General features: G+C 38.3%; 2 protein-coding genes across 7 annotated transcripts in view; one reads left to right on the forward strand and one right to left on the reverse strand.

Annotated features, from left to right (window-relative positions):
- ppp2r3b (protein phosphatase 2, regulatory subunit B'', beta) overlaps positions 1 to 4793 on the forward strand; it is a 29382-nt gene extending 24589 nt beyond the window's left edge. Inside the window, exons 12-15 of one of the 5 annotated variants that reach the window (XM_077579699.1) lie at positions 1880 to 1998; positions 2064 to 2170; positions 2453 to 2492; positions 4217 to 4364. In XM_077579699.1, coding sequence (XP_077435825.1) covers positions 1880 to 1998; positions 2064 to 2170; positions 2453 to 2471 — 245 coding nt within the window. In that variant the 3' untranslated portion in view covers positions 2472 to 2492; positions 4217 to 4364. Of the gene's footprint in view, positions 1 to 1879; positions 1999 to 2063; positions 2171 to 2381; positions 2493 to 4216 lie in introns of those variants that run through there. The other 4 variants (XM_077579698.1, XM_077579697.1, XM_077579696.1 and 1 more) reach the window with 4 other exon arrangements.
- A 443-nt stretch (positions 4794 to 5236) lies between these two features.
- LOC144060297 (cohesin subunit SA-2) lies at positions 5237 to 26701 on the reverse strand. Of its 2 annotated transcripts, XM_077579695.1 has the most exons (33): positions 26544 to 26701; positions 24396 to 24500; positions 24197 to 24287; positions 22401 to 22565; positions 22245 to 22341; positions 22075 to 22163; positions 21931 to 22002; positions 20817 to 20900; positions 20696 to 20744; positions 20326 to 20456; positions 20180 to 20253; positions 19989 to 20112; positions 19798 to 19896; positions 18573 to 18652; positions 18377 to 18484; positions 17456 to 17576; positions 17264 to 17381; positions 17046 to 17149; positions 15431 to 15523; positions 15282 to 15368; positions 14777 to 14977; positions 12911 to 12987; positions 12754 to 12841; positions 12604 to 12684; positions 11384 to 11476; positions 11127 to 11301; positions 9092 to 9225; positions 8113 to 8214; positions 7881 to 8038; positions 7694 to 7810; positions 6210 to 6388; positions 6069 to 6138; positions 5237 to 6002 (listed from the first exon to the last, which is right to left on the reverse strand). In XM_077579695.1, the coding sequence occupies exons 2-33, from the start codon at positions 24443 to 24445 to the stop codon at positions 5876 to 5878; spliced, it is 3438 nt and encodes a 1145-aa protein (XP_077435821.1). In that variant the 5' UTR covers positions 24446 to 24500; positions 26544 to 26701; the 3' UTR covers positions 5237 to 5875. The 2 variants fall into 2 exon arrangements, with proteins under 2 accessions (XP_077435821.1, XP_077435820.1); XM_077579694.1 differs by having other exon boundaries at positions 20696 to 20900.
- Positions 26702 to 27024: the final 323 nt, after the last annotated feature.

The raw sequence follows: 27024 nt of genomic DNA on the forward strand, positions 1-27024 counted from the left end.
GCGAAAGTCAACCTCCCCAACAATTTTGACAATAAAATGTTCTATACAGCCCCACTAGTCTGAATGTTATTTTGTTTAATATTGCGTTAGTGGAATATGAGCTAAGCAGCAAAATCCAGCCGTTTTTTATCACTTTCAAGGGGCGGCCATTTTGCCACTTGCTGTTGAGTGAAAATTACATCACAGTTGCTCAGGTGTCAGGTAACAACCAATCACAGCGCGGCTTCAGAAAACAGGTGAGCTCTGATTGGTTGTTGCCTGAGGGCTGAGCAAATGTGATGTCATCTTCAGTCGATAGCAAGTAGCAAAATGGCGGCCCTGAGATGGAGAAAAAAGCTGCTGGATTTTGCTGCATAACTCATGTTCCACAAATCTAATATTAATCAGAATGTCATGTTTACACTAGTGAAGTGACATATAAAATATTATTGTCAAGAAATGTTTAAGGTTGACTTAAATGTAAAATTATACAATTTTCTGTAATGTTACTACATTTTACAGCTACAGTTACAGCTTGTTCTTGCAAATTACACTGCACACTACACATTTTTATCAGATGTTTGTTTTGTTTAGTTTTTTTGTTTTGTTTTTCTTTTCTAAATGATTTTTTTGTGCTGATTTAGAATCACATCATAGCTATAAATAATAATGCATGGTAAATTCCGTATTTTGCAAAAGCTTTTTGTAGGTCAAACCTAAAAACAAACCAAAAAACTGAAAATATTTCAAAAATCTGAAGTTCTAGAAAAAAGTAATTTTTGTTTAAATCAGTGTCAAAAATATGTATAAATCCATTTGATTAAAATTTGCATTTGACCAGTATTAACTAATTTGCTCTCAAAAACGTATGAAAATGTTTTATTTTAAATATTTTTCCATGGTCCCAAAAACGTCTTTATACATTTTTTATGTTGTTTTTTTTTATACTAGAGCATACAGTAGGCTTTGATGCAGCATTTGAACTGAAGATGTGGCTTAAAGCAATAGTATTCGTTACAAAAAACGGCCTGCAGGTGGCAGCAGAGACAAAAGAGGTCAGCCAGGGCCATTTTGCAACAAGCTCTTTTTGACAGTGTTTTCAACAGGTTTGTGAATAATGATAAAATTTAGCTATATTCTAACGCTAATTGCTCCAAAACGGAAACCGATATAAATATACTTTTTTTCCTGATGAAAAAAGAGACTCTAATCTTTCTTTTGGTAGGTTCCATGTTTTTATACCAATAGAACACAATATTCTGTGGGCCTTGCAAAATGTAAACTGTTATTTTTGCTCCGACGGTCGCTTTTCTCCTCCGTCTGCTCTCAGTCTACGGCTGTTGACTCCCTGCAACGTTGGCACACAGCACCATCTGATTGGTTGCTCGTGCAGTGCTAACAGCCAATAAGCAGCAATTAGCGGCTATTAGCCCGCAAGCTAACCATCTAGCTTGTGAATTAATGGCTATTAGCCCGCTTTAGCTAGCGGGCTAACCTAATAGCCGTTTTTTTAGCGGCTATTTGGGAGTTAGCGTGTGGGTGAACGGTTTGCCCGTGAGCTAACAATTAGCTCGCGAATTAGCAGCTATTTGCGAGTTAGCGTGCAGGTGAATGCTTAGAAGAATTAGGGGCTATTAGCCCGCGAATTAGCGGCTATTAGGTTAGCCCGTGAGGTAACGGTTAACTCGCGCGCTAACCTAATATCCATTTTTTGCGGCTATTTGGGAGTTATCCCGGGGTTCGCGTGCGGGTGAATGGTTAGCCCGCGAGCTAACAGTTAGCTGTATATCGGCTTCAAATATTGGTTATCAACCTCCCTTACAAGCGATAATCAATATCGGCCCTGAAAAAAGCATATCGATCCATCTCTATTCCACACTGACGTGAATGACGACGGCAGGTCAGATCACGCTGAGGGACCTGAAGAGGTGCAAGCTGTCGCACATCTTCTTTGACACCTTCTTCAACATCGAGAAGTACCTAGACCACGAGCAGCGGGACCCCTTCTCCATCATCAGGGTGAGCACGCGGCGCACACGCCCGCCCAGCCTCCCGGGGCCCCGTTAACCGTCCGCCTTTGACAGGAAGTGGAGTCGGAGGGACAGGAAGTGTCCGACTGGGAGCGATACGCCGCTGAGGAGTACGACATCCTGGTGGCTGAAGAGGCGGCCGGGAATCACTGCGACGACGGGTACGGTCACGCTTTTGACTTGCAGGTCACAACATTAGGTACACTTTCACAAGATGGATCCAAAATGAGATACTCGAGCTGGAATACAACCTTTCGGAAATGTCATAGCGTCATCCAACCGGTTGAATTAGCACGACAGAGAATTTTGGACACAACACTCGCATTTGCTCCTAAACGTTATTTCTCGTGAAAACATTTGAGTGGTTCTCAGTTTTTTTAGATGGAGCGTCGTCACACTGTCAGTCAGCTGATAGTTGATGAGTTTATTGTGTGGCACTTTAGGACCACCACTAACCTCTGAAGGTGGACCACCTCCCGGCAGGTAAGACCATCGCGGTACCAGAAACCAATCCAAACGTTCTCCTTCCTTCTTTTGTCAAGACCGCTCTGGTCTTGAAACCAACCTGACCACGTGCTACCAAAACCTGCATCAAATGTTCTCCTGCACTTTCACACCTTCGTCTTCTTCTCCTTTGTCTTCTCCATTCACACACTCGTCTTTTTTTTATAGTCAACAATCTGCATGACACAAAAGTATTGCTGAGATTTTTGCTTTAGATCATGAGGGAGGGGAAGTCAACAACAAAGTTTTCATTTGACTAGAAAAATGTCATGTCATGAAAATGAATTCCATCAAATTCTAAAAACAAACTTTTGTAAAGAAAAAGTCCTAATGTGAGAATGAAAATGTAATTTTACAAAAACAAAGTTGAAGTATGACAACTGTTGGAATATTCCAAGAAAAGTTGTGATATTGTGAGAACAAAGTCCAAATATTAGAACATTAAAATAGTAATTTTACAACATAAAATTGAAAGCTGTATGCGAATAGTAGTCATTTTAAAAGCTCATATCCTGACTATATTTTTGCAAATAAAGTCGGATTTTCAAGCCTTGTAATGTGTAAGTATTACGCCATATAGTCATACTGTCATTTTATCAGAGATAGTAAAATGAGAAAAACTTGAAATTACAACAAAAAAAAGACAAACGTATCATCTAGAAGATATTTTGAACCCTTTATTTAATGAGTATAATTTTTTTCCCCCTCATAAAACTATATGCATATGATCTGACACATGCATTGCACGGATAATCCATTAGAGGGCAGTATCACCCAGCTGGTGGCTTTTCCAACGACCTTGCAAAGTCACCTCAATTGAAACCTGAAAACTTATTAACAGTGGGAAATGTTCTTTCAGATTTTTGGAAATACTAATATGTTTGATATGTCTATTTATTATCATATTTTTGATAGTTATAAATGTACAAATTAAAGCATTGTGACCAGATGTATCAAATATGACACAAATCAAAAGTCATATTCATATATAGTCATATATATGTTTATTTTTATTTTTTTTAAATGTTCAAAAGGACCAATAAATACTCTGTTTACAAAGAATCTGAATTTTCTCATATTTCATGGTTATTATTAGGGTTATTGAGAGAGAAAAAAAATGGATTTTTTTTTTCTGAAAAACATGTCATAATATTTTACTCTTGTAAAAATCAGAACAACATTTTACCAAGAAAAAAAATGTACGGCGCTGATGTGTAAAACCCGGAAGTCAGAAGTCCGTGGCATCTACCTCAAACTCCTTCCGCACTCTGACAATGAGTGCACCACTGCCACCTACCATAGTGGATGTGATATTACAATTTATTCTACTACCAAAAAAAAAAGAATTTTTTGTTCCCTGAGGTCACACATGCAAAACATAGTAAAATAGAAATATTATAGAAATAGTTGTGATGGGGGCGGGGGTGATGACATAATATTAGTTCAACTACTTAACTAATTTCATGATAATTGTATTTACTGACTTTGATTGAAATGTAATTTGGAGAAAGGAGTAGCTTTGCTCTCAGACCAGCACGTTTTTGTGATGCTTCTGATTGGCTTCCCTGGTCAGGGTTTTAATTAGGCAAAATAGCACCACCTGCTGCTTTGGTGTGCACAAAGACTGCCCTCCTGTGGCAGCAGAAGCGCATTGCATGCCTTCTTTTTCCCCAAATAACATTAAGCGGCGGTTATGTGTTCAGGTACGAAGCCCCGCTGAGTCCCTTGGAAGCTCACATCTCAAGCGACCTGGGTCTGTCCAAAAGGCACTTCTTCCAGATTCCCTCGCCGCACTGCAACCTGGACCTGGACGACTACGAGTACGAGGATGACTTTGAATGAGCGAGCGCCAATAAAGCAGCCTTGATGTTCTCACAAGCGGCTTACTGACAGCCAAACGCTGCTTCATCTTTCTTGGCACTTTCCACGATTTACACCCGATGAAGAAATTGCCATGGCATCACAAACTTGACTGACTCCACGTCTGTCCCTGTCCGTCCATTGGCTCGCTTTACATTCCAGTGATCATACCGGAAGCTTCTCTACAACAAAATGCCAAATCATCACATTGGACTCTGCGTGTGTGTGTTTTAAGTGTGCGTGAGATGGGTCTTGTAATTTAATAGATGAATTTATAAATACTATATATGAATGTGTAAATATTGTTTGCTGTGATATAAATCGTTTGGGCAAGTTTGAAAGAGCGTTTTCTATCTAATAAATAAAGCCTCAGTCATTTACTAATACTGTTTTTTATTTACATAAGATATACCATTAAATATATTAACAAAGAACAATAGAGCTAGCCCGCAATTGGTGAAACTGCAAAAAAAATAAATAAAAAAATTCAATAAGTCAGGATATGAACGTTTTCTACAAAACTGATTTACATTTTAAGAATAAAAATGCCCCGTACTGAGCCCTGTGGTACACCACTAAACTGGAATTTATCTCAACTACACATGGAGGATAGGACCATAAAGTGGGGATAAAGGGAAAAAATTAAATAAAACTATTTTTAAAGACTTAGCATAAATTAGGCAAAATGGAAGACTAAATGTGGATTTTTTTATGAGGAAGAAGTCATAATATAAAACTATATATAGATTATAAGAATTTTATGCAGGTTTTATGGAAATTTTACTTCTCAAGGATTATTGTTTGCTTAGAATTGTGTGATATAATTTGATGAAGAAAGGGATCATATTAAATCATTGTTGGGAGGAAGTTCTCAACTCAACTTTATTTCGAACATTTAAAATGACAAAACAAAAGAGCATAATTTGACAATTGTGTCAAAAACAAATGACAGAGACATTTAAGTTATTCCACAAAACAAAGATGAAATAAGTTTTTGTTTTCATAAATAATGACTTCCAAAGAAAGTTGTTTACAAAAGAAAAGACTTACTGTCAAGAAAATTGAAAAACAAATGTCAAACTTGTATTTACAAGTTTAAATATGAAATTTTTCATGAAAAAAAAGCTATATCTAATTATGTTTTATTGTTGTCAATATTCTTTTAACATATATTATACGTATATATTTTTACAATATCCCCCCCTCCTAAAACTATCACTTTATTCGCTACTTCTGTAGACTTTTCAATGTGCTTTAATGAAAATTGTAATAAATAGGAAAAGTCATCATTGCGGACAATATTATCTTTTGGGGCACCTCCAGGAAGTGAAAATGGACGTACCGTTCCGTTCTGTACCGTACATATCCTCCAGAGTTTGCAGCGAAAACGCTTCATATTCAATATAATGTACAGTACGTGCAAAAAAATGACACTACACGTTACAAACTATGTAACTAATGTCAAAAGACAAAAGGACAAGCGAGAGCACCAAAAACGTTTGTCAGAGTTCAACTTCTACAGCATCTTCATCGCCGTCATCATCATCATCACGAGCCCCCGCGTTGAGTGTCATTTGAGTCGGGGGTCTTTTGACAAGAGGTTCCAGGTTCGTTGGTGTGGTCTTGTTGCTGAGTATCAGATAAAGAAATGTAAAAGGTGAGAAATCAACAGAAAAGGCGGTGAAAGTTACGCACCTGGGAATGGATCGGTGAACTTTTCCAACTTGGAGCTCAGTGTAGCTGAGTTGTCCGAAACATTTGCTACCTGCGGAACAAAAACAAACAACAGAAGAGTAGTTTCCTTCAATCATCTCTAAATGTATTGGACGTACATACCTTCCACTTTGTTTTTGGACACGTTGGAGCGTCCAGGCTGCTTTTTGTCCGAGCTGCCGTGGGAGGCGGCATCGTCTCCTTCGGCCAATAGAGAGCCTCGGTAGAAGAGCAGCGGCTGCCAGCGCTCGTCCCTGAGGTCCGCCACGTGGTCCGAGGTGTGCTTCTGCAAGTAAGATAACCTGCACACGCACGCACAGTCATTGATGGACTCCTCAAACATGTACACAATTGCTTATGGATGCCACACGATTGCGGCAAAGCACTACTTTTTGTCTTAATGAAAATTCTCAGCGTATTCAACATAGATCCTTGGCACAAGATGGTGGCAAAGCACTATTTTTCTCTAAATGAAACTCAACAGACTTCAACATAGTTCAATGGTACAAGATTGCGCCAAAGCACTACTTTTGTCTTTTTTTCAGAGTGAGCTCAGTATTCATTCGGTAATTTAATCGGTAATTGATGGACCCCTCAAACATGTATACAATTGCCTATGGATGCCACAAGATTGCGGCAAAGCACTACTTTTTGTCTTAATGAAAATTCTCAGCGTATTCGACATAGATCCTTGGCACAAGATGGTGGCAAAGCACGACTTTTGTCTTAATGTAACTCCTCAAGCCACTTCAACACAGTTCATTGGCATAAGATTGCGCCAAGGCACTACTTTTGTCTGATTGAAACTCCTCAGCTTACTTCAACATTTCCTTTGCATAAGATGGTGACAAAGCACTACTTTTGTCTTAATGAAACTTCTCAATGCACTTCAACATAGTCCATTGGCACAAGATTGTGCCAAAGCACTACTTTTGTCTAATTAAAACGCCATCTTATTTCAACAGTTGCTCAGCACAAGATGGTGGCAAAGCACAAATTTTGTCTTAATGAGGCTTCTCAGCTTATTCAACGTAGTTCCTTGGCACAAGATGGTGGCAAAACACTACTTTTGTCTTAATAAAACTCCTCAACGCACTTCAACACAGTTAATTGGCATAAGATTGCGCCAAAGCACTACTTTTGTCTGATTGAAACTTCTCAGCTTACTTCAACATTTCCTTTGCATAAGATGGTGACAAAGCACTACTTTTGTCTTAATGAAACTTCTCAATGCACTTCAACATAGTTCATTGGCACAAGATTGCGCCAAAGTACTACTTTTGTTTTATTAAAACTCCATCTTATTTCAACAGTTGCTCAGCACAAGATGGTGGCAAAGCACTATTTTTGTCTTAATGAAACTCCTCAACGCACTTCAACATAGTTCAATGGTACAAGATTGCGGCAAAGCACTACTTTTGTCTTAATGAAACTCCTCAACGCACTTCAACATAGTTCAATGGTACAAGATTGCGGCAAAGCACTACTTTTGTCTTAATGAAACTCCTCAAGCCACTTTAACATAGTTCCTTAGCAGAAGATGGTGGCAAAGCACTACTTTTGTCTGTTATGTGCAGTACTTTGAGGATATCGCGCGGGACACTCACACTGTCCTCTTGTCCGGTTTGAGTAGTTTGCTGGAGAACTCGGCCAGGATGCTCAAATAGGGCAAGAACGTCGGCGCGGAACTTTCAAAGTCCTGGAAGACAAATTGGATGCCGCTCCTGCGAAAAGTAACGCGCACACTTCACTCACAGAAAGCAACAGCGCAGACACGCAAGAGCATTTGCTGACCTGTGTATGAGGACGACACACTCGCGAAACTTGACGAGGTCCCCGAAGGTGAGGGCGAAGCGTCTGGCCAGCTCCTTGATGCCGGTGAAGGTCTGGACTCCCTGTTGGACGTGAGGCGAGCCTCCGGCCTCCTGCTCACGCTTCAGACGCACAAACAGCTTGCCAGGACGCAACAGAAAACCAAAACTGCATCCTCAGTCTTTCCCAGTTGATCTTATGAATGTGCGCTTACCTTCTGTAAAGAGAGCACCAGTGTACGCGCGCTCTCTAGCTTATCAATGAGTCTGCTCCCGTGGATGGTCTCCTTGATGATGTCACCTAAGTCGTTCTGGTACTGATGGACAACAACAACAAAGTCACAACACTCCAAAATATTGAATAAAAATGAAGCAGTGTGTGATACAAATTTAACAGCACAGTAAATTATGTAGAGCAAATTGTACTTTAGACACAGGCTATTTGGTCCCACTCAAAGAGAGTAAAATATTTAGAGTAAATTTTAATCAAGTATTTTTAGTGTGTACGAGAGAATTTGCCTATCCCATTAACTCATTCAAAGGCAGCCAATTTCACTGAAGCAACCCCCTTCACTCAGAGCCGTTTTACTGGATTTTGACTGATTTTGCAAGGCACAGAATATTGTGTTCTATTGCTATAAAAACATGGAACCTACCAAAAGAAAGATTAGAGTCTCTTCTTTCATCAGGATAAAAAGTATATTTGTATCCGTTTTCCAGCAATTAGCATTAGAATATAGCTAAGTTTTTTTTCAACATGGCCCTGGTTGATCTCTTTTGCTCTGCTGCCACCTGCTTGCCGTTTGTGTAATAACTACCATTTCTTCAACCGTTCTTTGCAGTTGAGAGGCTGCGTCAAAATCTTCCGTATGTTCTAGCATAAAAAAATAAAAGTAAAAACGTATAAATATGTCTTTGGGACACTTCAAACATTTAAAATAGAACGTATATATACGTTTCTTTTGGAGCAAATGAGTTAAAAAAGACTATTAAAGATTTTCCACTCAGAAATTCTAAGTACATTTTGACGAAATTTTACTAGTTTATTAAAAAATAAAAAATAAAATTACACAAGAGTTGAAAGGAACTTCAGCCTGGGAGCCTGCCACTCTACCACCTGAGCTTTGCTACTCCTACTGTTCGCTTACATCCAAAAAGTTGTTATTCTAAATGAAGGATTTAATGTCAATCTACCTTCACATAGAAGGTAAAGATGTCCGCCGCCATGCTCATCTCCAACACGCCGTGTAGGATGAGCTTACAGTAGGCAGCCAGCATGACTCTTCTTCTGTGAAGATCCTCCATCTTCTCTTCAGAGTGCCCACAGCCTGAAAGGGACCACGTAGAGAAGAGAAGTTACTACTAGAAGTACAGGTGTCTCAAAACTTTATTTCCCAATCCAAGCAAGATTTTCTCCAAATCTGTTGCTGTTGTTAATGCACCCTGGTTCACATGCACCTACAGTATGTTTCCACCTAAGACCTGAAGATCTCAATAGTGGTCAAGTTTACCACTATTTCCGTCTCGTCATCATCCGTAGAGGTTGGAACAAGTCATGAAAAAGTGGGGATGTTTCTAGACCTCCTGAAGGCTTCAAGCAAGAAGGACCATGGAGACGTCCCCAAAAAACAATAACAAGCCAACTTGTGGGACATTCCGACAGTTGACTTGGACCATTATGAGCTCTCTCTCTTTCTCTCTGGAGCCCGTACTAGCCATCAGCTAGTAATAGTTAGTAAGTGGCCCTATGAGGGGGATTCCCAACCCCTTGTTGCTGAAGTGTCCAAAACAGTATCTAATTTGTGGGGTGGTGTCAGCCATGACATTGTCCCTTTAGCTTGGGGGCCCAAGCAATTGCTCGCAAGACAAGGTAACACAAAATTTGTACGGAGCAAGCCTCGGCACAATCATTTCAGCAGGTGCAACATCAAAGGTAACGAGGATGTTTGCGGCGACAGCATGTGGCTTCAATCGGCGGCGAGGCCAATAAAACGAGTGAGGAGGTGAGCCAGAGTTGAGTGAATTTTTCTCACGGAAAAAAAGAGATTGGAGCCACTTGATGCTTTGGCCTCGCCGTGATCTCCCACACAAGAACAAGTGTCCATAAAAGCCAAAGTACTAGCAGGCTAATCCCATAAAACAACAGCTTTTTAGAAGCAATAACCCCCCCTGGTGTGTTGCTTTGAACAGTGAGAAGCTTCCCACCGGACCACTTATTGACTCGCCTGCTCTCTCCACCATATTTGGATGCGATAGTTCATTCAGTGTACAACAGTTATTAAAAACCACTGAAGGAATTTATTCATTTAACACCTCCTTCTTAGAATTACAACATGCTAAAGCTGTTTTCGCCATCTTACAATATATACAATAACACACATGTACTTTAGGTCAGAACACATGAAATTTGATTGAAATATGATTTGAAGGTCTCACTGCTTTCGCAACTGCTGCAGAGACGTAAGGTTAGTTGTAAGCTGTATGCCTCCATATTACTTATAGACAGAGCCAGGGCACCACCTGGTGTGCAAGATGGGTTCTACACATTGATAAAAAAAATTAATATTGGGAGATGTACTGTTTGGCATTGTTTGCAACAATCTTTTACAATATTTTACATCGTTATTGGAGTTGTTCCACAGGACAATATTTTAATGGTTCAGTCATTGTTTACTTTTAATATTACTTTTGTTTAAATTATTCTCTTATTATATTTACTTGTTCTGATTATAATTTATAAGCAAATGGACATGTTTTATGTTTATACATGTACCATATATTATTATTCTCTTGTAATATTTCATTTTTCCATTAGTATTGTTGTTTTTTATTACTATTATTGTTCTACTGAAAATAATTCTATGAACTATTTTTAGTTTCAGTTTAAAAAAAAATCTATTATATCTATTTGTTTAAATATAGTAGAGATCTATGATTTATTATTATCATTATCTGCCACTAAAATAATTTTAATATTAATAAGAAAAGAGACTATTCAAAATCACAGTGACTTCCGACCAATGAAAATAGCTTGAAAATTGCATCTTGTTCAATTTCAACCCAAATGATATTGCAAACCCAATAAAAGGAAATCCAAGATTATAAGAAATAGGGAAAAAAAGGATGCAGTATATAAAAATTGTAGAATGGAACCTTTCACAATTACCAAAAACAACACAAATGTGCAGTTAATATCTGTAAACTATTCAACGTGTAAATAACCTCTCACCTTTGCGTTCGTGGTCACAGTCTGGCCCGATAAAGACGTTCTTGCACACAAAGTTCAACAGCGCCATCTGCAGTTTGGGCGTGGGTGTGTAGGGCAGGGGGGCCCAGGAGGTGGGATGCCACACTTGTTGCTGGTAGGAATGAGCAGTCAGCATGTCACACACACCCTGGAATGCCTGAAATGAGAATAACAATAATAATAAAAGGAAATTGAGTGAGGAGAAATGCATTCCTCTTAATAAGAATGACACTTTTTACCTGCTGCCTGACGCTATGGTTGGCGTGGGAGAGACAACGATGACTTGCCTCACTGAGCACACGCAACTGAAGCCTCTGGGACACAGCCTTGTCCTAATACACGGCAATAATGTAACAAACACGCTGGCTACAATATTTAATAACAACACGTATTGAAAATTCTGTTTTTACCTAGGCTTAGTTTGAATGTAATTTACCAAAATGTTCATTATTGTGGTAGTACTGTATGCAGCATAGTGTTAATTTTATCAACCATTTTTTAAATTTTGTCTCAGTTTTAGTCCAGTTTCAATCACGCTTGTTAGTTTTTAACATAGTTAGTCAACCTCATCCCGATTTTTTAGTCGACTATAAATCTAGCATTTCTTAGTCTTTACTTTAGTCGTAGAAAACATAATTTTATTCGTCTAGTTTTAGTCAACAAAAACTGCCAACGTTTTAGTAAGGACAATCATTTTTTTGTCAGCAGATAATGTTGAACATTACAGATCTAAAACTATTTCACATCAAATTTTCTCTCATCTTTTTGTTGAAAAACAACTTGACACACAATTACAGTATATCAACAAGTGGCTACTATGGCTCCATGCTATGAGCTAGTAAATTAGCCAGCATTAGTTAGCGGTTGGATTAACATTATTGTTGGAACGTTATAGCCGTTGGATTAATGTTGCATTATAAATATCATTTACTTCTTTCTTTATTTAACCGTTCACTTCGAATCCACCTCCTGTCTGTCCCATGTGTTTGTGCATGTTGCACTCGCTAGCTGTAGATTTGAAAGGCTGGTGTGTCACAGTGACAGACTAGCAGAGACAAGATTTTACAAAATCATATCATTTTGTCTCTAAAATGGACACTAAGATGTCCATAGATTTTAGTCCAGTTTTTATTAAGTGGAGTACATTTTCGTCTTGTCTTCATTAGTCGACAAAAATGCATACTGATACTAGTCCCAGTTATTGTTTATTAATGAGGGATTTAGTCTAGTCTAGTTTCAGTCCGGTGAAAATTTTGTGTTGACAAAATTATCTTTGTTTAGTTTTCGTTGACAAAAATAACACTACTGCAGAGGTGTAGAAGTGCACTGTGAGCTGTTTGTAGTATTTTTGATTATTTAGCTACAGTCTTCCTATAAACAATGCCAACATCAGAATTGAGATTAATTAAGTAATCATTTTTCATTCGCTGTTTGTGTATTATATTTTGCAATAACTCACCCTGGAGGTCAAAATGTCACTGCTTGTGCTCAGTGACCAGAAAACACAGTAACACAGACACTGTAGCACTTCCTTTAATACCTGTCAGAAAAAGATATCATTAAGGTGATATATTTTAAATCCTAAAATCCCCCAAATAACCTTAATGACCTGAGGTGGCGGCTCCTTCTGGCTGCACTCTACCGGCAGGAGAGGCGAAAGCAGCTCAAACAGATTCCAGCCGGATAGATCATGACAGCTGTCAGAACGCATAAGAAATGTCAGTAGAAGATCGTGATGAGAATGCGATTTGTTTTGAACAACTTACTTGTGAAAAGCGCTGACTTTCTTCAGTGTGACGAAAAGGTCTCCAGTTTGCTCCTCATCAGCAGAAAAGATTCCCCCCTGCAAAATGGAGCTTAATTGTTTGCATGGAAGCAAAACATCTTGGGTTGAGTATAGAAAATAATATATCAATAGGGTTCTTTCTTTCGGGCAGGACGGAAATACTGAAGTTTGTGTGCTGCAAAGATGTTGAAAAGAAAAAGCATTTCCCGATCTAACATTCAACTCTACCTCCAAAACACTGGGTCAGAATGCCTTTAAAGGGGAAGTCAACCTTAAACGCTTCTTGAGAATAGTATATGTGACCTCACTAGTCTAAACATGGCATTCTGATTAATATTACATTTGTGGAATAAGAGTTATGCAACAAAATCCAGCCGTTTTTATCGACCTCAAGGGGGCGGCCATTTTGCCACTTGCTGTCAACTGAAAATTGCATCACAGTTGTTCAGGCTACGACTAATCAGAGCTCACCTGTTTTCTGAAGCTGAGCTGTGCCAAAATGGCTGCCTTCTAATATTGATCAAAACTGCTGGATTGTGATGCTGAACTCAATATTAACCAGAATGCCGTATTTAGTCTAGTGGGGCTGCATAGAACATTTTGTTGTCAATTAAAAAAAAATTGTGGGGGGAGGGGGATTTGACTTCCCTTTTAAAAGTACAAGATACCTTCATGGCCTAATAAGGTCATTAGGAGTTCTTGCTCTGCTAACGTGACAGAAATCCTTAGAGTTTGAAGGTTACGTTACAATTGTGGCTACTCGGTCAAAAACACTGATTGACAGGCATGTACAGCGCTACACTGGGGCAAGGGGGTGCTATAGCCATCAGATAGCCCACCTTCTTCCCCCCCAAGATATTTATTTATTTAAGTTTAAAAATACTAAAAAGTTCACGTTCCAATAAAATGCCTGTTCCCATGTTTGTGCTGGAACTGTACCACCATGTGAGTCTTGCAGTTACTCGCGCATTAGCTTTGAGCCCATCTCAGCAATAAATCGCTTTGTAGTAAACATACACATCATAAAACAACGGGACAGACAGCTTATGAAATAAATAGGATTCTTGTCTTACTACTAATGAATGAATGAATGAGTGAAAGACACTTGTATGGCCTGTTAGGAGGCCGATCTTTTCCTCCGCGTGTTCGTTTTCTTTCGGGTAGTGAGAATGTTGGTTATCCGAATGCAGGCTGGAGATCGATGAACAGTTGCTTCGAAGCTTTTATTTCTACAGAATATTCCGGGCACAAGTGAGTTCCAGACAATGGCTGCAGCCCCTCACAAGTGCCAAGATTACAGTTACTTACAACATTCTTATCCTATCTTGAAGGGCGGTGCCACAAAGCCCCCAGCAAACAGCCCACCCGGAGTTCACCGGACATGAGATAAGACTTTAAAGACATCATACTAACAACATTGACTTCAACCACAGACAATGGCCCATTGTTGTGGAAATAGAGGTTTTTCAGACATGCCGGCACCTGGCATGAGATAAGACTTTAAAGACATCATTCAAACACATTGACTTCAACCACAGACAATGGTCTATTGTTGTGGAAATAGAGGAGGCCCCCCAACCACGACGGCACCTGGCAGAAATCCCGACAACACTCACAAAGACACATCCGCAGAAAAAAGCTCTACTGAGGAAATAAGGAAATTAAAACAGTTATGACTAAATCTGGGCAGAAGACCCTCTTTAGGCCCAAAATCATTCTGGATACAGCTCTGCCAACAGAGATGATCAGCTGACTTGAGCCAAGTCAAAGACACAAGACCAGATCACTGTTAAAATCAACAAGGTTCTTCTAATTCATGGTGTTGCTAGCCCTGGTAGAAGCTCACCTTGCGGGACTCAGTCAGCAGGTCTTTCAGGTGGTCCACCCAACCCTGAACCAAGGAATCTCTGATGGGCCGGGCCACAGATCCCCAGGTGGTTTCTTCTCCACACATACTAAGGAACGTGCGGGACGCCGCCTCCAGGACGGCCGCGTCCGAGTGGACCTCCAGAACAGCTCGAAATTCTGCCAACAGCCTGGAAACCAACTAAGAAGGAGGAAAAGTTGGCACCTAAAGTTAATGAATTATGGAGCTTTATTAGACTTTTGAGACACACCTACAAAAGTGTGAAGTAAAACTGCCTTTGGGTGCTGAATTGAGAAGTATGCCTTGGCACTGCTTGTACATATCAACATTGCAGGTTTAACAAAAATTGGTTTAATAATAAATATGATTTTCCTCAGTCCTGTTGACTGGCAGAGAAACCAATGCAGGTGTAAACATCATTAAAACATCCCATTTAACTTCATGAAGTATGAAACCCGCACCGACATTGGGCCGGAATGCTGACCTGTGTGTTTTGGGCCTCGGGGCTCTCTGGCACAAAGTACTGAGGAATCCTCATCAAGGAGGCAACAATATCCCAGCGACCTGAAAACTTAAAGTAGCGATACGTGTCATTCAAACATATTGACAATGATGATTGGCAGGCGGGCATACCTTGACTAGTAAGCATGGAAGCACCGTGAGGAAATGCTGTGTTAGCTTTGTGCAGTCATCTACCTGAACTTTCTTCTCTCTGGAACTCAATATCTGGTTGGAAAGACACACATGAACATTAATGTCTTGCTAGGAATTACAAGTATTTTGTACAGCACAGTACAGTACTGTATGTAGTAGTGTGTTAAATAGCTTGTGTTTTGAGAAGAGTTCTAATATTGTATTTTGACAATCTATTTTTTATACTGGCTTCTATTTTACTGTAGTTTCTATGAATTAATTTGTATACCAATGCCTACTGTCTTGTAGGTCATGTTTTTGTAATTATTTTCTTAATTTTTTTAATTTATTTGAGATAATTCTCCTTTCAATAAAGCTTTTAAATGGTAAATGAAATGGACTGCATTTATATAGCGCTTTAACTACACCATATGGTGCCCAAAGCGCTTTACAATTAAGCCTCACATTCACCCATTCATACACACACTCATACACCAGTGGTCGGCTGCTGCCATGTCCACTCGGAGCAGATCGGGTTTCAGTGTCTTGCTAGTGGACACTTCGACAAGGTCACCAGGGGTAAAGATCGAACCCACAACCTTAAAGATGGGACACGACCACTCAACCACTGAGCCACGCCTCCCCTATTCAAACTTTTATGATCTTCCCAATTTATGAACAATTTACCCACGTTCACTTTTCATTGATCTTTTTTCTTAGTGTTGATTTAATTTAATTCAGGATATTTTAATTACGCTTGTATTGTATTAACTCAACTATTTATGTATAATTATTTTTTTACTTGAAGGGACAATGTGTCGAAATTTAGTGGTGAACTAAATTTGCAATGACCTAAATTCAAGGAAAGTGCATTTTGAAGCACCCGCACTACGGTGCCTCAAAGAAACCTTTTTTTTTTTACATGCATATTATTGAAATTATAAGTGGAATTTTAAAATGAATGAATGAAGAAAATCTATTTAAAAAAAATATACACACTGTGATTTAAAGTTTACTTGTTTTCTAATTGGTTGTCTTTTTATTACTGCTTATTTTATTTCAGATTATTTTCTTACTTTGAAAATTCTATCTAGCGCACATATTTATGCATAATTTACTTTGACTATAGGAAGCATTTTATCTCCTGTGTAGAACTTTTTTGGGTGCTTTTTTTCCCTTACTGTTTATTTTTACTGGTAGGTTATTGCTATTTTTTTAATAAAAGTTTTCATCTATCTAGCTCTCATATTTGTACACAAATTACTTTGATAAGGTGAGCAGTGCAATCGTTTTGAACGACTTTCTTTATTTTGACTTTAACACCACAGTACGCTACTTCCTTTTTAGTAGTATTTTAGTTAGCATAAAAATAATTTACTTTAGTGAAGTATCTTGTATTTAGCCTCTATGTGCTGTAGTTGGTTTAAGTAAGGCTCTATATAGTAAAGTTTGAAAGGTGCTAGAATTCAAGAAAGTCCCTCATGGATTAATAATCCCCTGTAATTTACATTATACTTATATACATTTCCAACTAATAGGCACTTTCTTTTTACTCATCCCTACAACATCAAAAATTGTGCATTATGAGTGTGACTGACTATACAAAATCATCAACCTTCTTTGCACCATTCCTCCCAGCCAGCACTGGTCCTTCTGATGCCTGACGCACAGAGGCAATCATGATCTCCACGAGCACCGCTTTTTCCTCCCCAGTGAGGCCTACAAACAAGAGTCAGTCATTTGTATAAATTTTTTTTAAAAAAATTTAATTTTTAATTTAAATTAAAAAAAATGCTCCAACAACAGCAACGAGCAAATCCTCCCAAACTGTACCCAGCATAGGATTGTGAGCGTCTTGCAGCAGTAAAGACGTGATGGCGGGCCAGTCTTTGAGCAGGCCTCCACTGCAGTCCCACAGGCTGTCCACGAGGTAGACCACATGGTTGTGCAGCTGGACACGGATTTGTTAGTATTGCGCTGGCATGGACATGAATCTCAGGCATGTGAATTCAATGAGTGTTTCACCTTAGAGCTCTGGTAGAATTCCAGCAGGGCCTTGAATCTTGTAAACGTTTGTTGTTTATGAGCCTCCTCTTGACTTATTTCATCCTGATTGTTAGTAGCGGGGTCATCAGTGCTGAGAACCCTGAAAGAAACACAAAACATATCCTTTTTAATTTAGCCAAACTAAAAACAGTGAAAGTTTTTTTTTAATCTCATTTCATTTCATTCCATTTAAATGTATTTTATTTTAGAATGTATTATATTTTAGTTGTAATTATTTATATTATTACCATTCCCCCATACATACATATAATAGTACATGGACTTTTGCCTATTAAATATTGTGAAGTCTTTGGGTCTTTCGCAGGGTTATTATAGTTTTGGTTTTTAAATTTAGTTAGTTTTAATTAGTTTTCAAGGTGGTTCTGTTAGTTTTAGTTATTTCATAAATGTTTCGTTTTAGTTAGTTTCAGTATTAGTTTTATTTTCTAAATGTGTATTAATTGTGCGCAATATTTAAAAAACACCATGGGAGCAACGTCATCTGAAGGTGCTTTTCTATTGGCTGCTGATAATTGACGTCACTTTTGTGTGACACACTTTCAAATGTCCTTATTCCGGTTAATATCAAAATAAATCTACTTAAAATCACATTTAAAATCATCCCCAAAGGCTCATGCATCAAATTTATTACCAAAGACTAAAACGAAGGACGTTTTTGTTATAATTATAGTTAGTTTTGTAAACATAAAATGTAGTTTCAGTTACTTTTTGTTTTTTTTTTAAAGCATCTTCGTTTTTATTTTATTTCGTTAACGAAATTGATTTTTAAATTTTTGTTTTAGTTTTTTCGTTAGTTTTAGTTAACTAAAATAACCTTGGTCCTTCGAGCACTTCAAATTATTGGCAAGGTTGTGGGTTTTTTTACCCAAAATTGTCTACCTGAGAAAGAGCAGCTCCCCAGCTGTGGCTGCAAGGGGGCGCTGTGAGGAATAAACAAGCTGAAGGAGAGGCTTGTAATCATCTGCAGTGAGCACATCTTCATATGTTCTGAAGGGATATTGACATAGAGAGCAGTGAAACAATCACTATTATGAAATAAAAAAGTATCATCGTTGCTCAGGGAGTGGTGGCTAACTTAGAGATGAGCAACACCAATTTCATGGTCTGCAAAGCCACTTCGTTGTCTTTATCCAGCGTCATAGAGATCATACGATCCTGGAAAACAAGCATTAATTATTAATATTAAAAAAAAAAAACGTCTTTCTCTAATATATACTGTACCTTGTCTCTAATAAGTTTTACATGAATACACTCAGACTATTTAAAGACATACACTAAAAAAAGTGACTTATTTTTTTTACAGCTTCATCAACCCTCCATAGCAAAACTCAGCAATTTTTTTTTATAAAGCTCTTTTAGACAACCATTCGCTGCATAAAAAGTGCTGTACACGGAGTAAAAATTTGTCATGCAATAAAGACAGGCAAAACCAAATAAAACGATAATAAACCCTATAAGGCCAAACGTATCATATTAAATACAAGACTTTTTTCCCCCCATTAAAACCGTGACGTATATGATCTGACACATGCATTGCACGGATAAACCATTAGAGGGAAGTATCACCCAGCTGATGGCTTTTCCAGCGACCTTGCAAGATCTCAAGGAGGATTGCAAGGAGAGACACCTATACTTATTAATAGTGGGAAATGTCCTTTCTGATTTTTGCAAATACTAATATGTTTGATATGTCTGTTTATTATGATATTTTTTAGAGTTATAAATGTACAAATGTAAAGCATTGTGACCGGATGTATCAAATATGACACAAATCAAAAGTCATATGTGGAAGTAGATTTTCAACAACAACAAAAATTGGTTTGTTTGTTCAAAAGGACTAATAAATACTCTATTTACAAAGAATCCGAATTTTTGCTCATATATTTCATGGTTCAGGATTTATGGGGTTAATAGATATCATAAGTATCAGATACTGTTGTTGACATTTTACACAAATTATGCATTACCTTTCATAATAAGATAAGAAGTGGTAAAACAGTACTTTTTGGGGTAAAAACATTTAACAAAAATGAATAGTACAAAAAAATGCCATATCTTTATTATTCATTTAAATTATATGCACACTTTAAAAGGTACTGGCTCCACCATTTACTAATCTAAAACAAGTATATTATAAGTATGTGTATTTCTGGATTATGGCACTCAATGCTAACAGTCTTATGTTATTGCTAAATAGTGTATTTTGACCTCATATATTTTCTACCTTCTAATGGATTTATTTCTTCAAAAATGATGCTGTTTGAGGAGTTCCTCTCACACTAAACAAAGAACGTGATTACCTTGAAGCGGCTGGTGAAGAGGTCCAATTGAGGCAGAACAGCGGGATCTCCATATAAACTCTGCAAGCCTAAAACACACTTGAGACGCGCATCTGGAATCTATAGGACAATACCACATCAACACAAATGGAAAACAGTATTCTTAGGAATAGAAAATCGCATTAGCCGTGTGTACTGCATAACATGTTCACCTTGTCATATGACATCCAGTCCATGTATTTGAGGTAAGTGTCATTGAGGAACACAGAGCTGTAGAGCCTCATCCATAGGCCCAACTCCTCCACGCAGATGGAACGAATTTCCGGAAGCACGTCACTGCACCAGACATACAGAATATATTAGCTTTCAACAGTGTGTTTAGAAGACCATGGAGTAGTTGTACCGATATCTCTTGAGAAAAACAGCCTTGAAGATGACGTCCATCATGCTCTCAATCTCGGACCTCTTCTGCTGCAGCTTGAAAATAAAAGAGCAGATGTTTTGAATGTTATTTGTATGCTGGCAAGAGGAAAACACCTTAAATCTTACCTCCTTGACTTTCTGTTGTGCTCGCTCCATCTGTCTGCTTGGTCTCTGCGCCTGCTGCAACTTTTGACTCTTTTCAACACCCGTGCTCAGATTGACAGCCACATCCATCAGGGAGCTCAATAGTTTTACCGCTGATCAAAATGATGAATCAAAGGATGAATTAATACTCTGACAAATATATATAATATTTCATCTGAAAATTTAAATAAAGTGTCCTTTTCAGATTCAGCGACATCAAATTACCCTAAAACCGTTTAAACTCTCTTGGCACTAAAATGTAATAAATATAATGTAAATATAAAAATAACCTAAAATAGCTGCATCAAAGCAAAACAGACTTACACTGTGTGTGCGCGCACGTAGCGATTACCTGCTAGCGTGCAGGTGTGTCGGAATGCTCGTACGTGGGAGTCGGACAGCTCAGAAAGCAGCGAGATGAGCGTGTTAATCAAGTAGCTGTCAAATATGAGGCTGTGTTGACACTGGCTCACCAGCACAGACACAAAGTCGCACAGCTCCGAATGGAACCATCGGCCGTATGGTCCGGGCTGGATCAGAGGGTACTCCATGCTGTCCTGAGGGGAAGCAAAGTGTTACACAGGTTTATACATTTTCACCATGAACAATTTGGCCTACTACTTGTATACTAATCACTGAAGCTTTGTTTCATCGTTGGCAATCAGGACATAATGAAGTTTATTTAATGCTTATTGTGTACTTGCACTTGTGGAAATCAATGCGCTACTATTATTGGTCATTATTGGTATTTAAAATATAGTAGTATCTCACAAAAGTGAATACACCCCTCATTTTTGTAAATACTGTACAGTATGGTTATGTTGCCAATAAAGTGTAATTGCACATCCACTACAGTATGTGGCAGTGGTGCTCTCATTTGCAAGTAGTATTAGCACCGCTGCAGGGGTGTACTTAACAATTTTATAGACAAATGATACTAGTTATAGTCAGCATAGAGTTGGGGGTGTGCAAAATATTTTCTTCCTCCTGGGGGGGGGCGTGACAAAAAAATAATTGAGAAGCGTTGCTAACCGCGGACAGTATTTTATTTTGAAATGGCTTGGTCAGAACCATCAAAAAGCCCAAAATGGATCCCCAATACCGCCTAGGGCTTAATTAATGTTGAAACCGCTGACAACAAAAGTGAGTACACCCCTAAAAGAAATTAGGCCCAATGTGTCAATAATTTGCCTCCATTATTTCTCAGCACTGCCTTAAAACTCTTGGATTTAGAAACAAGATGGGGTTCAAAGGTTTCATCTGGAAATCTCCTCCATTCGTCCATGACAACACAAAGCTGGTGGATGTTAAAGAGCATTTGCATTAGCATTTTATAAAACACGTATTTCTCCATTTGAAAAATGTATTTAAAATATTTGTTTATTGTGATTGTTCATTAATCATAGTTAGTTTACAATTTTATTTACTTTATACTATACAGTATTGTAAATAAAATGCTTTAAGTGTGAATTTTTTTGTGATATGAAATAAATATGACAAAATTGTCTACCGTTTGTAATGGTTTACTGACTGTCAAGTCATTGTTATTATTACTGACTGACTGTTAGCATAGGAGAGAATCCTTACAGCATCCTTGGGCCAAGTGACAGTGAGAATCCATGGAAAAGCCAGAAACTTCTTGTATTGGACACCGGCAACCTAAAACATGGTATTTTGTACACTCTTAGCACAAAGTTGTATAACAGTTGCAACAAATCGACATCTTTCGACCTCATCCAAGTCCTCCACCAACTCGTCCTCCATCTTGTCCATGGCCTCGCTGTCGCCTTTGGTTTGACACATTTCCGCTGTGACCACACCTGTAAAACAAAACAAAAAACACATTTGGCATTTATGCATGCAAGCTGACAGCTGATCATTACAGTGTAATGGCTGCTTGCCTTTGCAACCACAGCACTGGATGAAGAAGCTAATGAGGTCGAGGAGGGACGCGTCTCTGTCCGCCGCGTAGGCCTCGGCCCAGCCGTCAATCACCACCTGAGCAGATGACAGTCAGAAGCGGCAAAGAACCAGGATGTTGTAACAGTCAATCTTACCCGCATGGCGCTTGGACCCATTGTAATGACGTCAAACAGAGTGACGGCCTCCGCATGTGCACGTTTACGATGGCAGACACTGTCCTTTCGAGCGCTGCAACGGCGACTTTTTGCCTTTTTGCTTGTGACGTTCTCCACTTCCTTGTGAGTTCTTTTCCGACGCCACTGTGGTTTACACAACCAACACACACATGGAGATGGGGATAACTTCCCTTACGAGTCAAATTTTTTGCGTGAACAAGCTCGTAACTCATTTTACCCGTACATTAAATACATTTTTACTATTGAAATTAATTGAAATGGCATTCATCTGTTCAAACCTACAAAAGAACAGTGGTTTTGATCAAGCAAAGTAGCATTGTGTTGCAAACTTGCAATAACAATAATAATAATAATAATAATAATTAGGCCGGCGGTAGCCCACTGGACTATTTCTCAGAAATAGAGAAATTTGTCCAGTGGTGTGACCAGAATCATCTTGTGCTCAATGTGGGGAAGACAGAGGAGGTGATATTTGATCCAAAAACTGTTGGTGACCACAGGCCAGTCGTCATTAAAAGCAACCACATCAGCCAGGTGGGTTCATACAGGTATCTGGGGGTCCACATCGACAACACACTCAGCTGGAGGGTACATGTTGGAAGTCTCTGCTCCAAACTCCAACAGCGTCTTTACTTCCTACGCAGACTTAGGGTCTATGGAGTGGAGCAGAGGATCATGCTGTTGTTCTACCGGGCTGCATTGGAAAGTATCATCAGATACGGCATTGCGGCCTGGTACGGCAACCTGACTGTGCAGTCACAGATTGCCGGTCTGGTGCGGACTGCCATGAAGATCATGGGGGTCAGGAATCATCCTTCCCTACAGATGCTTTATGAGCGGTCCGTCACCGGACTGGCACAGAAAATTGTTAATGATTCTACTTATTGCTGCACTTCTTATTTATTTAATTTTAATTTCATCTCTTTCTATTCTGTTGTTTTCTCTTACTGTAAACTGCAGCTGGACGGAGTCTAGGAAAAAGTTCCCCACGGGGAAAATAAAAGTATATCGTATCGTATAAAACTGCGTGCACACAGCAACCCCAAAAATCTATTTACGATAATCTAGGAATTTATAAAACCTTGTCTTTGGTGTGTGATACAGCAAAATTTGTTATTGATCTGATACCAAATACATACAGCACCACTATCACCGATAAAGGTACTTTCTTTTAAATTCATAAAAGGTGGCTACATTATAAAATTATCAAAGATGAATGAATTTTTATGACCTTTTTGTGACTTTTTCTTTTCATGAATTAGTTAAAACCTAGATAATGATTTGATGATCAATGGCCATAGCAGAAGCACTGACCAACATTAACCATCTAAAGTTTCACATTTTTTCCATTAAAGTACATTAATTCCCAATTTAGAAAATATCGACACGAATAAATTCAGTATCCAGCCTAATATCAGTGCTACCTTGATTTAAGAGTGCCTAATAATCCTGGGAAATTGTGGTATTATGATGTATTCTTAATTCATTTTAATGAAAAAATAGATATTTTCTATACGAGTAAATTGCGGTATGAGTGGTCACAGGACAAAATTAAACTTAGTAACACTACTATAATGAAATAAACAAGACGAATCAAATCGATTTTTTTACCTCAGACTACAACATTGCCATAAAGTTACAACTCTAGTACTTTGCGAATCAGATTTTGAGTGGCATTCTACTGCAATTTTCCTCACCGGGGCTCTAGAATCTCAGATTTCTCAGTTTTCTGTAATGCAGCATGAATAACTTACCCCTCTCTTGTGTCTGTTCTCATTGCCAGACTCATCCTCGGAATTGTTGACAGCTCCTGAGGCATTTGCCTTGTCCGGGTTTGAGCTTTTACTACCAAGAAAAATGAGACATTATTGTACATTGATACAATATAAATGAGCCATAAGGAAACATAGTGTCTTATTTTGTTCTGTAATGTAAAAAATAAATAAAAAGTACTTCAGCTTAGAGGGACCGGATGCGGCTGCAGACGCGGGGTCTGGTATCATCTCCTTCTTCACACAGCACTCACGTGACTCGCTTAACTGGAAGCTTCTCTTTGGTCTTAAAGTCAGAAAAGCATAATTGAATCACCTTACCATAGGCCTATACTGCCTCAAGACTCCCCCGTTGCACTCTATGCTCCATCTTTATTTGTTCACATTCAAATTTAAGCATGCTACTAACCTACTTCTCTCTGTTTCATTGAAATTAACTGCGTTTATTTTATTATATTAAATCCTATAGACCATAATTCACTCATAATGGATGTCCACTGGGTGCCACATACAAAATGAATGAAATAGGTAATTTAATCTTATGAGTATGAAAAAAAGCTGAACCCAATTTAATATGATGTAAGGCTACAGGTACTAAAAAAAATAATAATAAAAAAAATAAAAATAAAGCTAAATCTCAGATTTGTTAGTGGTGAGTGGTGAAACATGTTAATATTAGTGTGATTTTAAAATTTTGCTATTAACTCATCCACTGCCAGCCCAGTTCAAATAGAATTTTGACGTCTATAACCGTCAAGAGCAGTGAATGAGGTAAAAAAAATAAAAATAAAATAAAGATATCATGTAGGGGTGGAATAGTGTATGGAGTACGGTTTTTTAGGGTTTGGACTTCAGGATGAGTTTATTTATTTTTTTTAAACAACAAAAAAAAAACACTGCTTTTATTCAGTTTCTGGTTTCTCCCAAATGATCAGCGATGACGTTATTTACTGTGCAGTGTTTTCTCTCGTTTATTCCTGAAGTTAAATAGGTCAAATCTGCAAAGTAGTCAGCTTTGTTTTAAGGCTGTAAAACCCCTCGACAGTTAGCACACACTTTAAAGACTTTTCTCAGACAGGCATTACCATTTTCTAACATTTCTCTATTGTGTAAAAACTCTCACTGTTCAACTCTTCATAAATTTTAAAAACTACGTAAAAATTGCACTGAAAAAATCTGCGAAACAGTGAGGTTAGGGTTCTGGTAGAATTCCAGCATGGCCTTGAATTACCCTAACCCTAACCCTAAAACCCTTACTTGCTGTTCGACAGTCTCGTTCGCTGAAGCTTGGTCAGAATCAACTGCTGGTCTCAGCTCTCGCCAGAGGGCCGCAGCGCGGTTTAATCTGGATACCTGTAACTATCACTTCGTTGATACGAAAATTCTGTTCCAAATCCTCCACTTTTTGTTCCAAGGCGACAACGCGTCAATTTTTTTCTTGTGTCTCTTTCTTCAACTGCCTGCAGAAGTGGCTCAGTGCTCTTTTTTCCCCCCAAGTTTGTCAGTGACGATTTCTTTGAGGTTTTTTTGCGAGAAGATTTGATCTCCTCAATCTCGTCAGCTCTTTTTGCGCCAGGCATATTGCAACAACGTCGTCAAAAATCCCAATGTAAAAATCAACAAAATAGTTAGAAGTCAAAAGCGAGTGCAGGAGCGAGTACAGATGCATCCTTGACTTGAACTAACATTTAAAGCTACATTGGATCAGTCTAATAAACACACCTACTGCACCACTTGTTAAAATAAACACAATAAAATATCCATACATTTGGAGTATTTATTACTTAAGATTTACAGCCCTTGTAAAAAATTTCATATGATTAAAAAAAACGCCATATTTATCTTTGACATTAATATACTAATTACAGCCAAGTGTGCGTGTGTGCGTGTGTGTGTGTGTGTGTGTGTGTGGTGGTGGTGGGAGGTCGGTATGAGATGCTGTGCGATAGTCCTCAATTGATCTAAAATGAAACACAATCTGAATAATTGTTATTGTTCTTTAGCGTTCTGCACATAATGTTGAATAAAACTACATTAATCGAGAAAAGTATTACAAGTACATTTTAGAAAATGGTTCCACTTCTACATAGAAGGAGCACTTTTGCCCGGGGCACTTCGGCAGAATCACAAGGGAATTGAACGGTGTTTTGACAGCACAGAGAGCAATTAGCTAGCTATACCACACAGTTAGATCGAATAATCCTCTTTATCCCAAATAAAAATAAAATATAATCCACGGCTAGTGAACTGTATTGTGAACATCACACGTTGATAGTCACATCAAAGGTATGTCAGACAAACCTTATAATAAAACAACTGGCGTGCTTACCGTTATTGTCGTAGACAATTCTTCGGAGAACATAATTTTATTATTTTAAAATACATCTGTACTGAAAACAAATTATTCGCTGAATTCTTGCATGTTTTTTCTCGTTGTTTTCAGTACCGTGTCTCTCACAGTCAAGTTTACAGGAAATCCAGAACGTTCTTGATTGGCTAAAATACTAAACCGGAATTGTGTGATTGGATTCTCACTAAACGTCAATCTCTTAGAGTCCCTCCCCCTTAACCGATTGGTCCGTGCTGTGCTGTGCTGCATTCGTGCCTTTCTGGAAACATTGGAAATATTGGCAACATAAGAGTTTATTTTTATATTCTTTATATTACGTTGATACAGTTACTTCCTTTGATGTTTTAGACAGCTAAACAGATAGATAGATAGATAGATAGATAGATAGATAGATAGATAGATAGATAGATAGATAGATAGATAGATGGATAGATAGATAGATAGATAGATAGATAGATAG

Source organism: Vanacampus margaritifer, chromosome 11 (assembly GCF_051991255.1).
Source record: "Vanacampus margaritifer isolate UIUO_Vmar chromosome 11, RoL_Vmar_1.0, whole genome shotgun sequence".
Taxonomy (NCBI): domain Eukaryota; kingdom Metazoa; phylum Chordata; class Actinopteri; order Syngnathiformes; family Syngnathidae; genus Vanacampus; species Vanacampus margaritifer.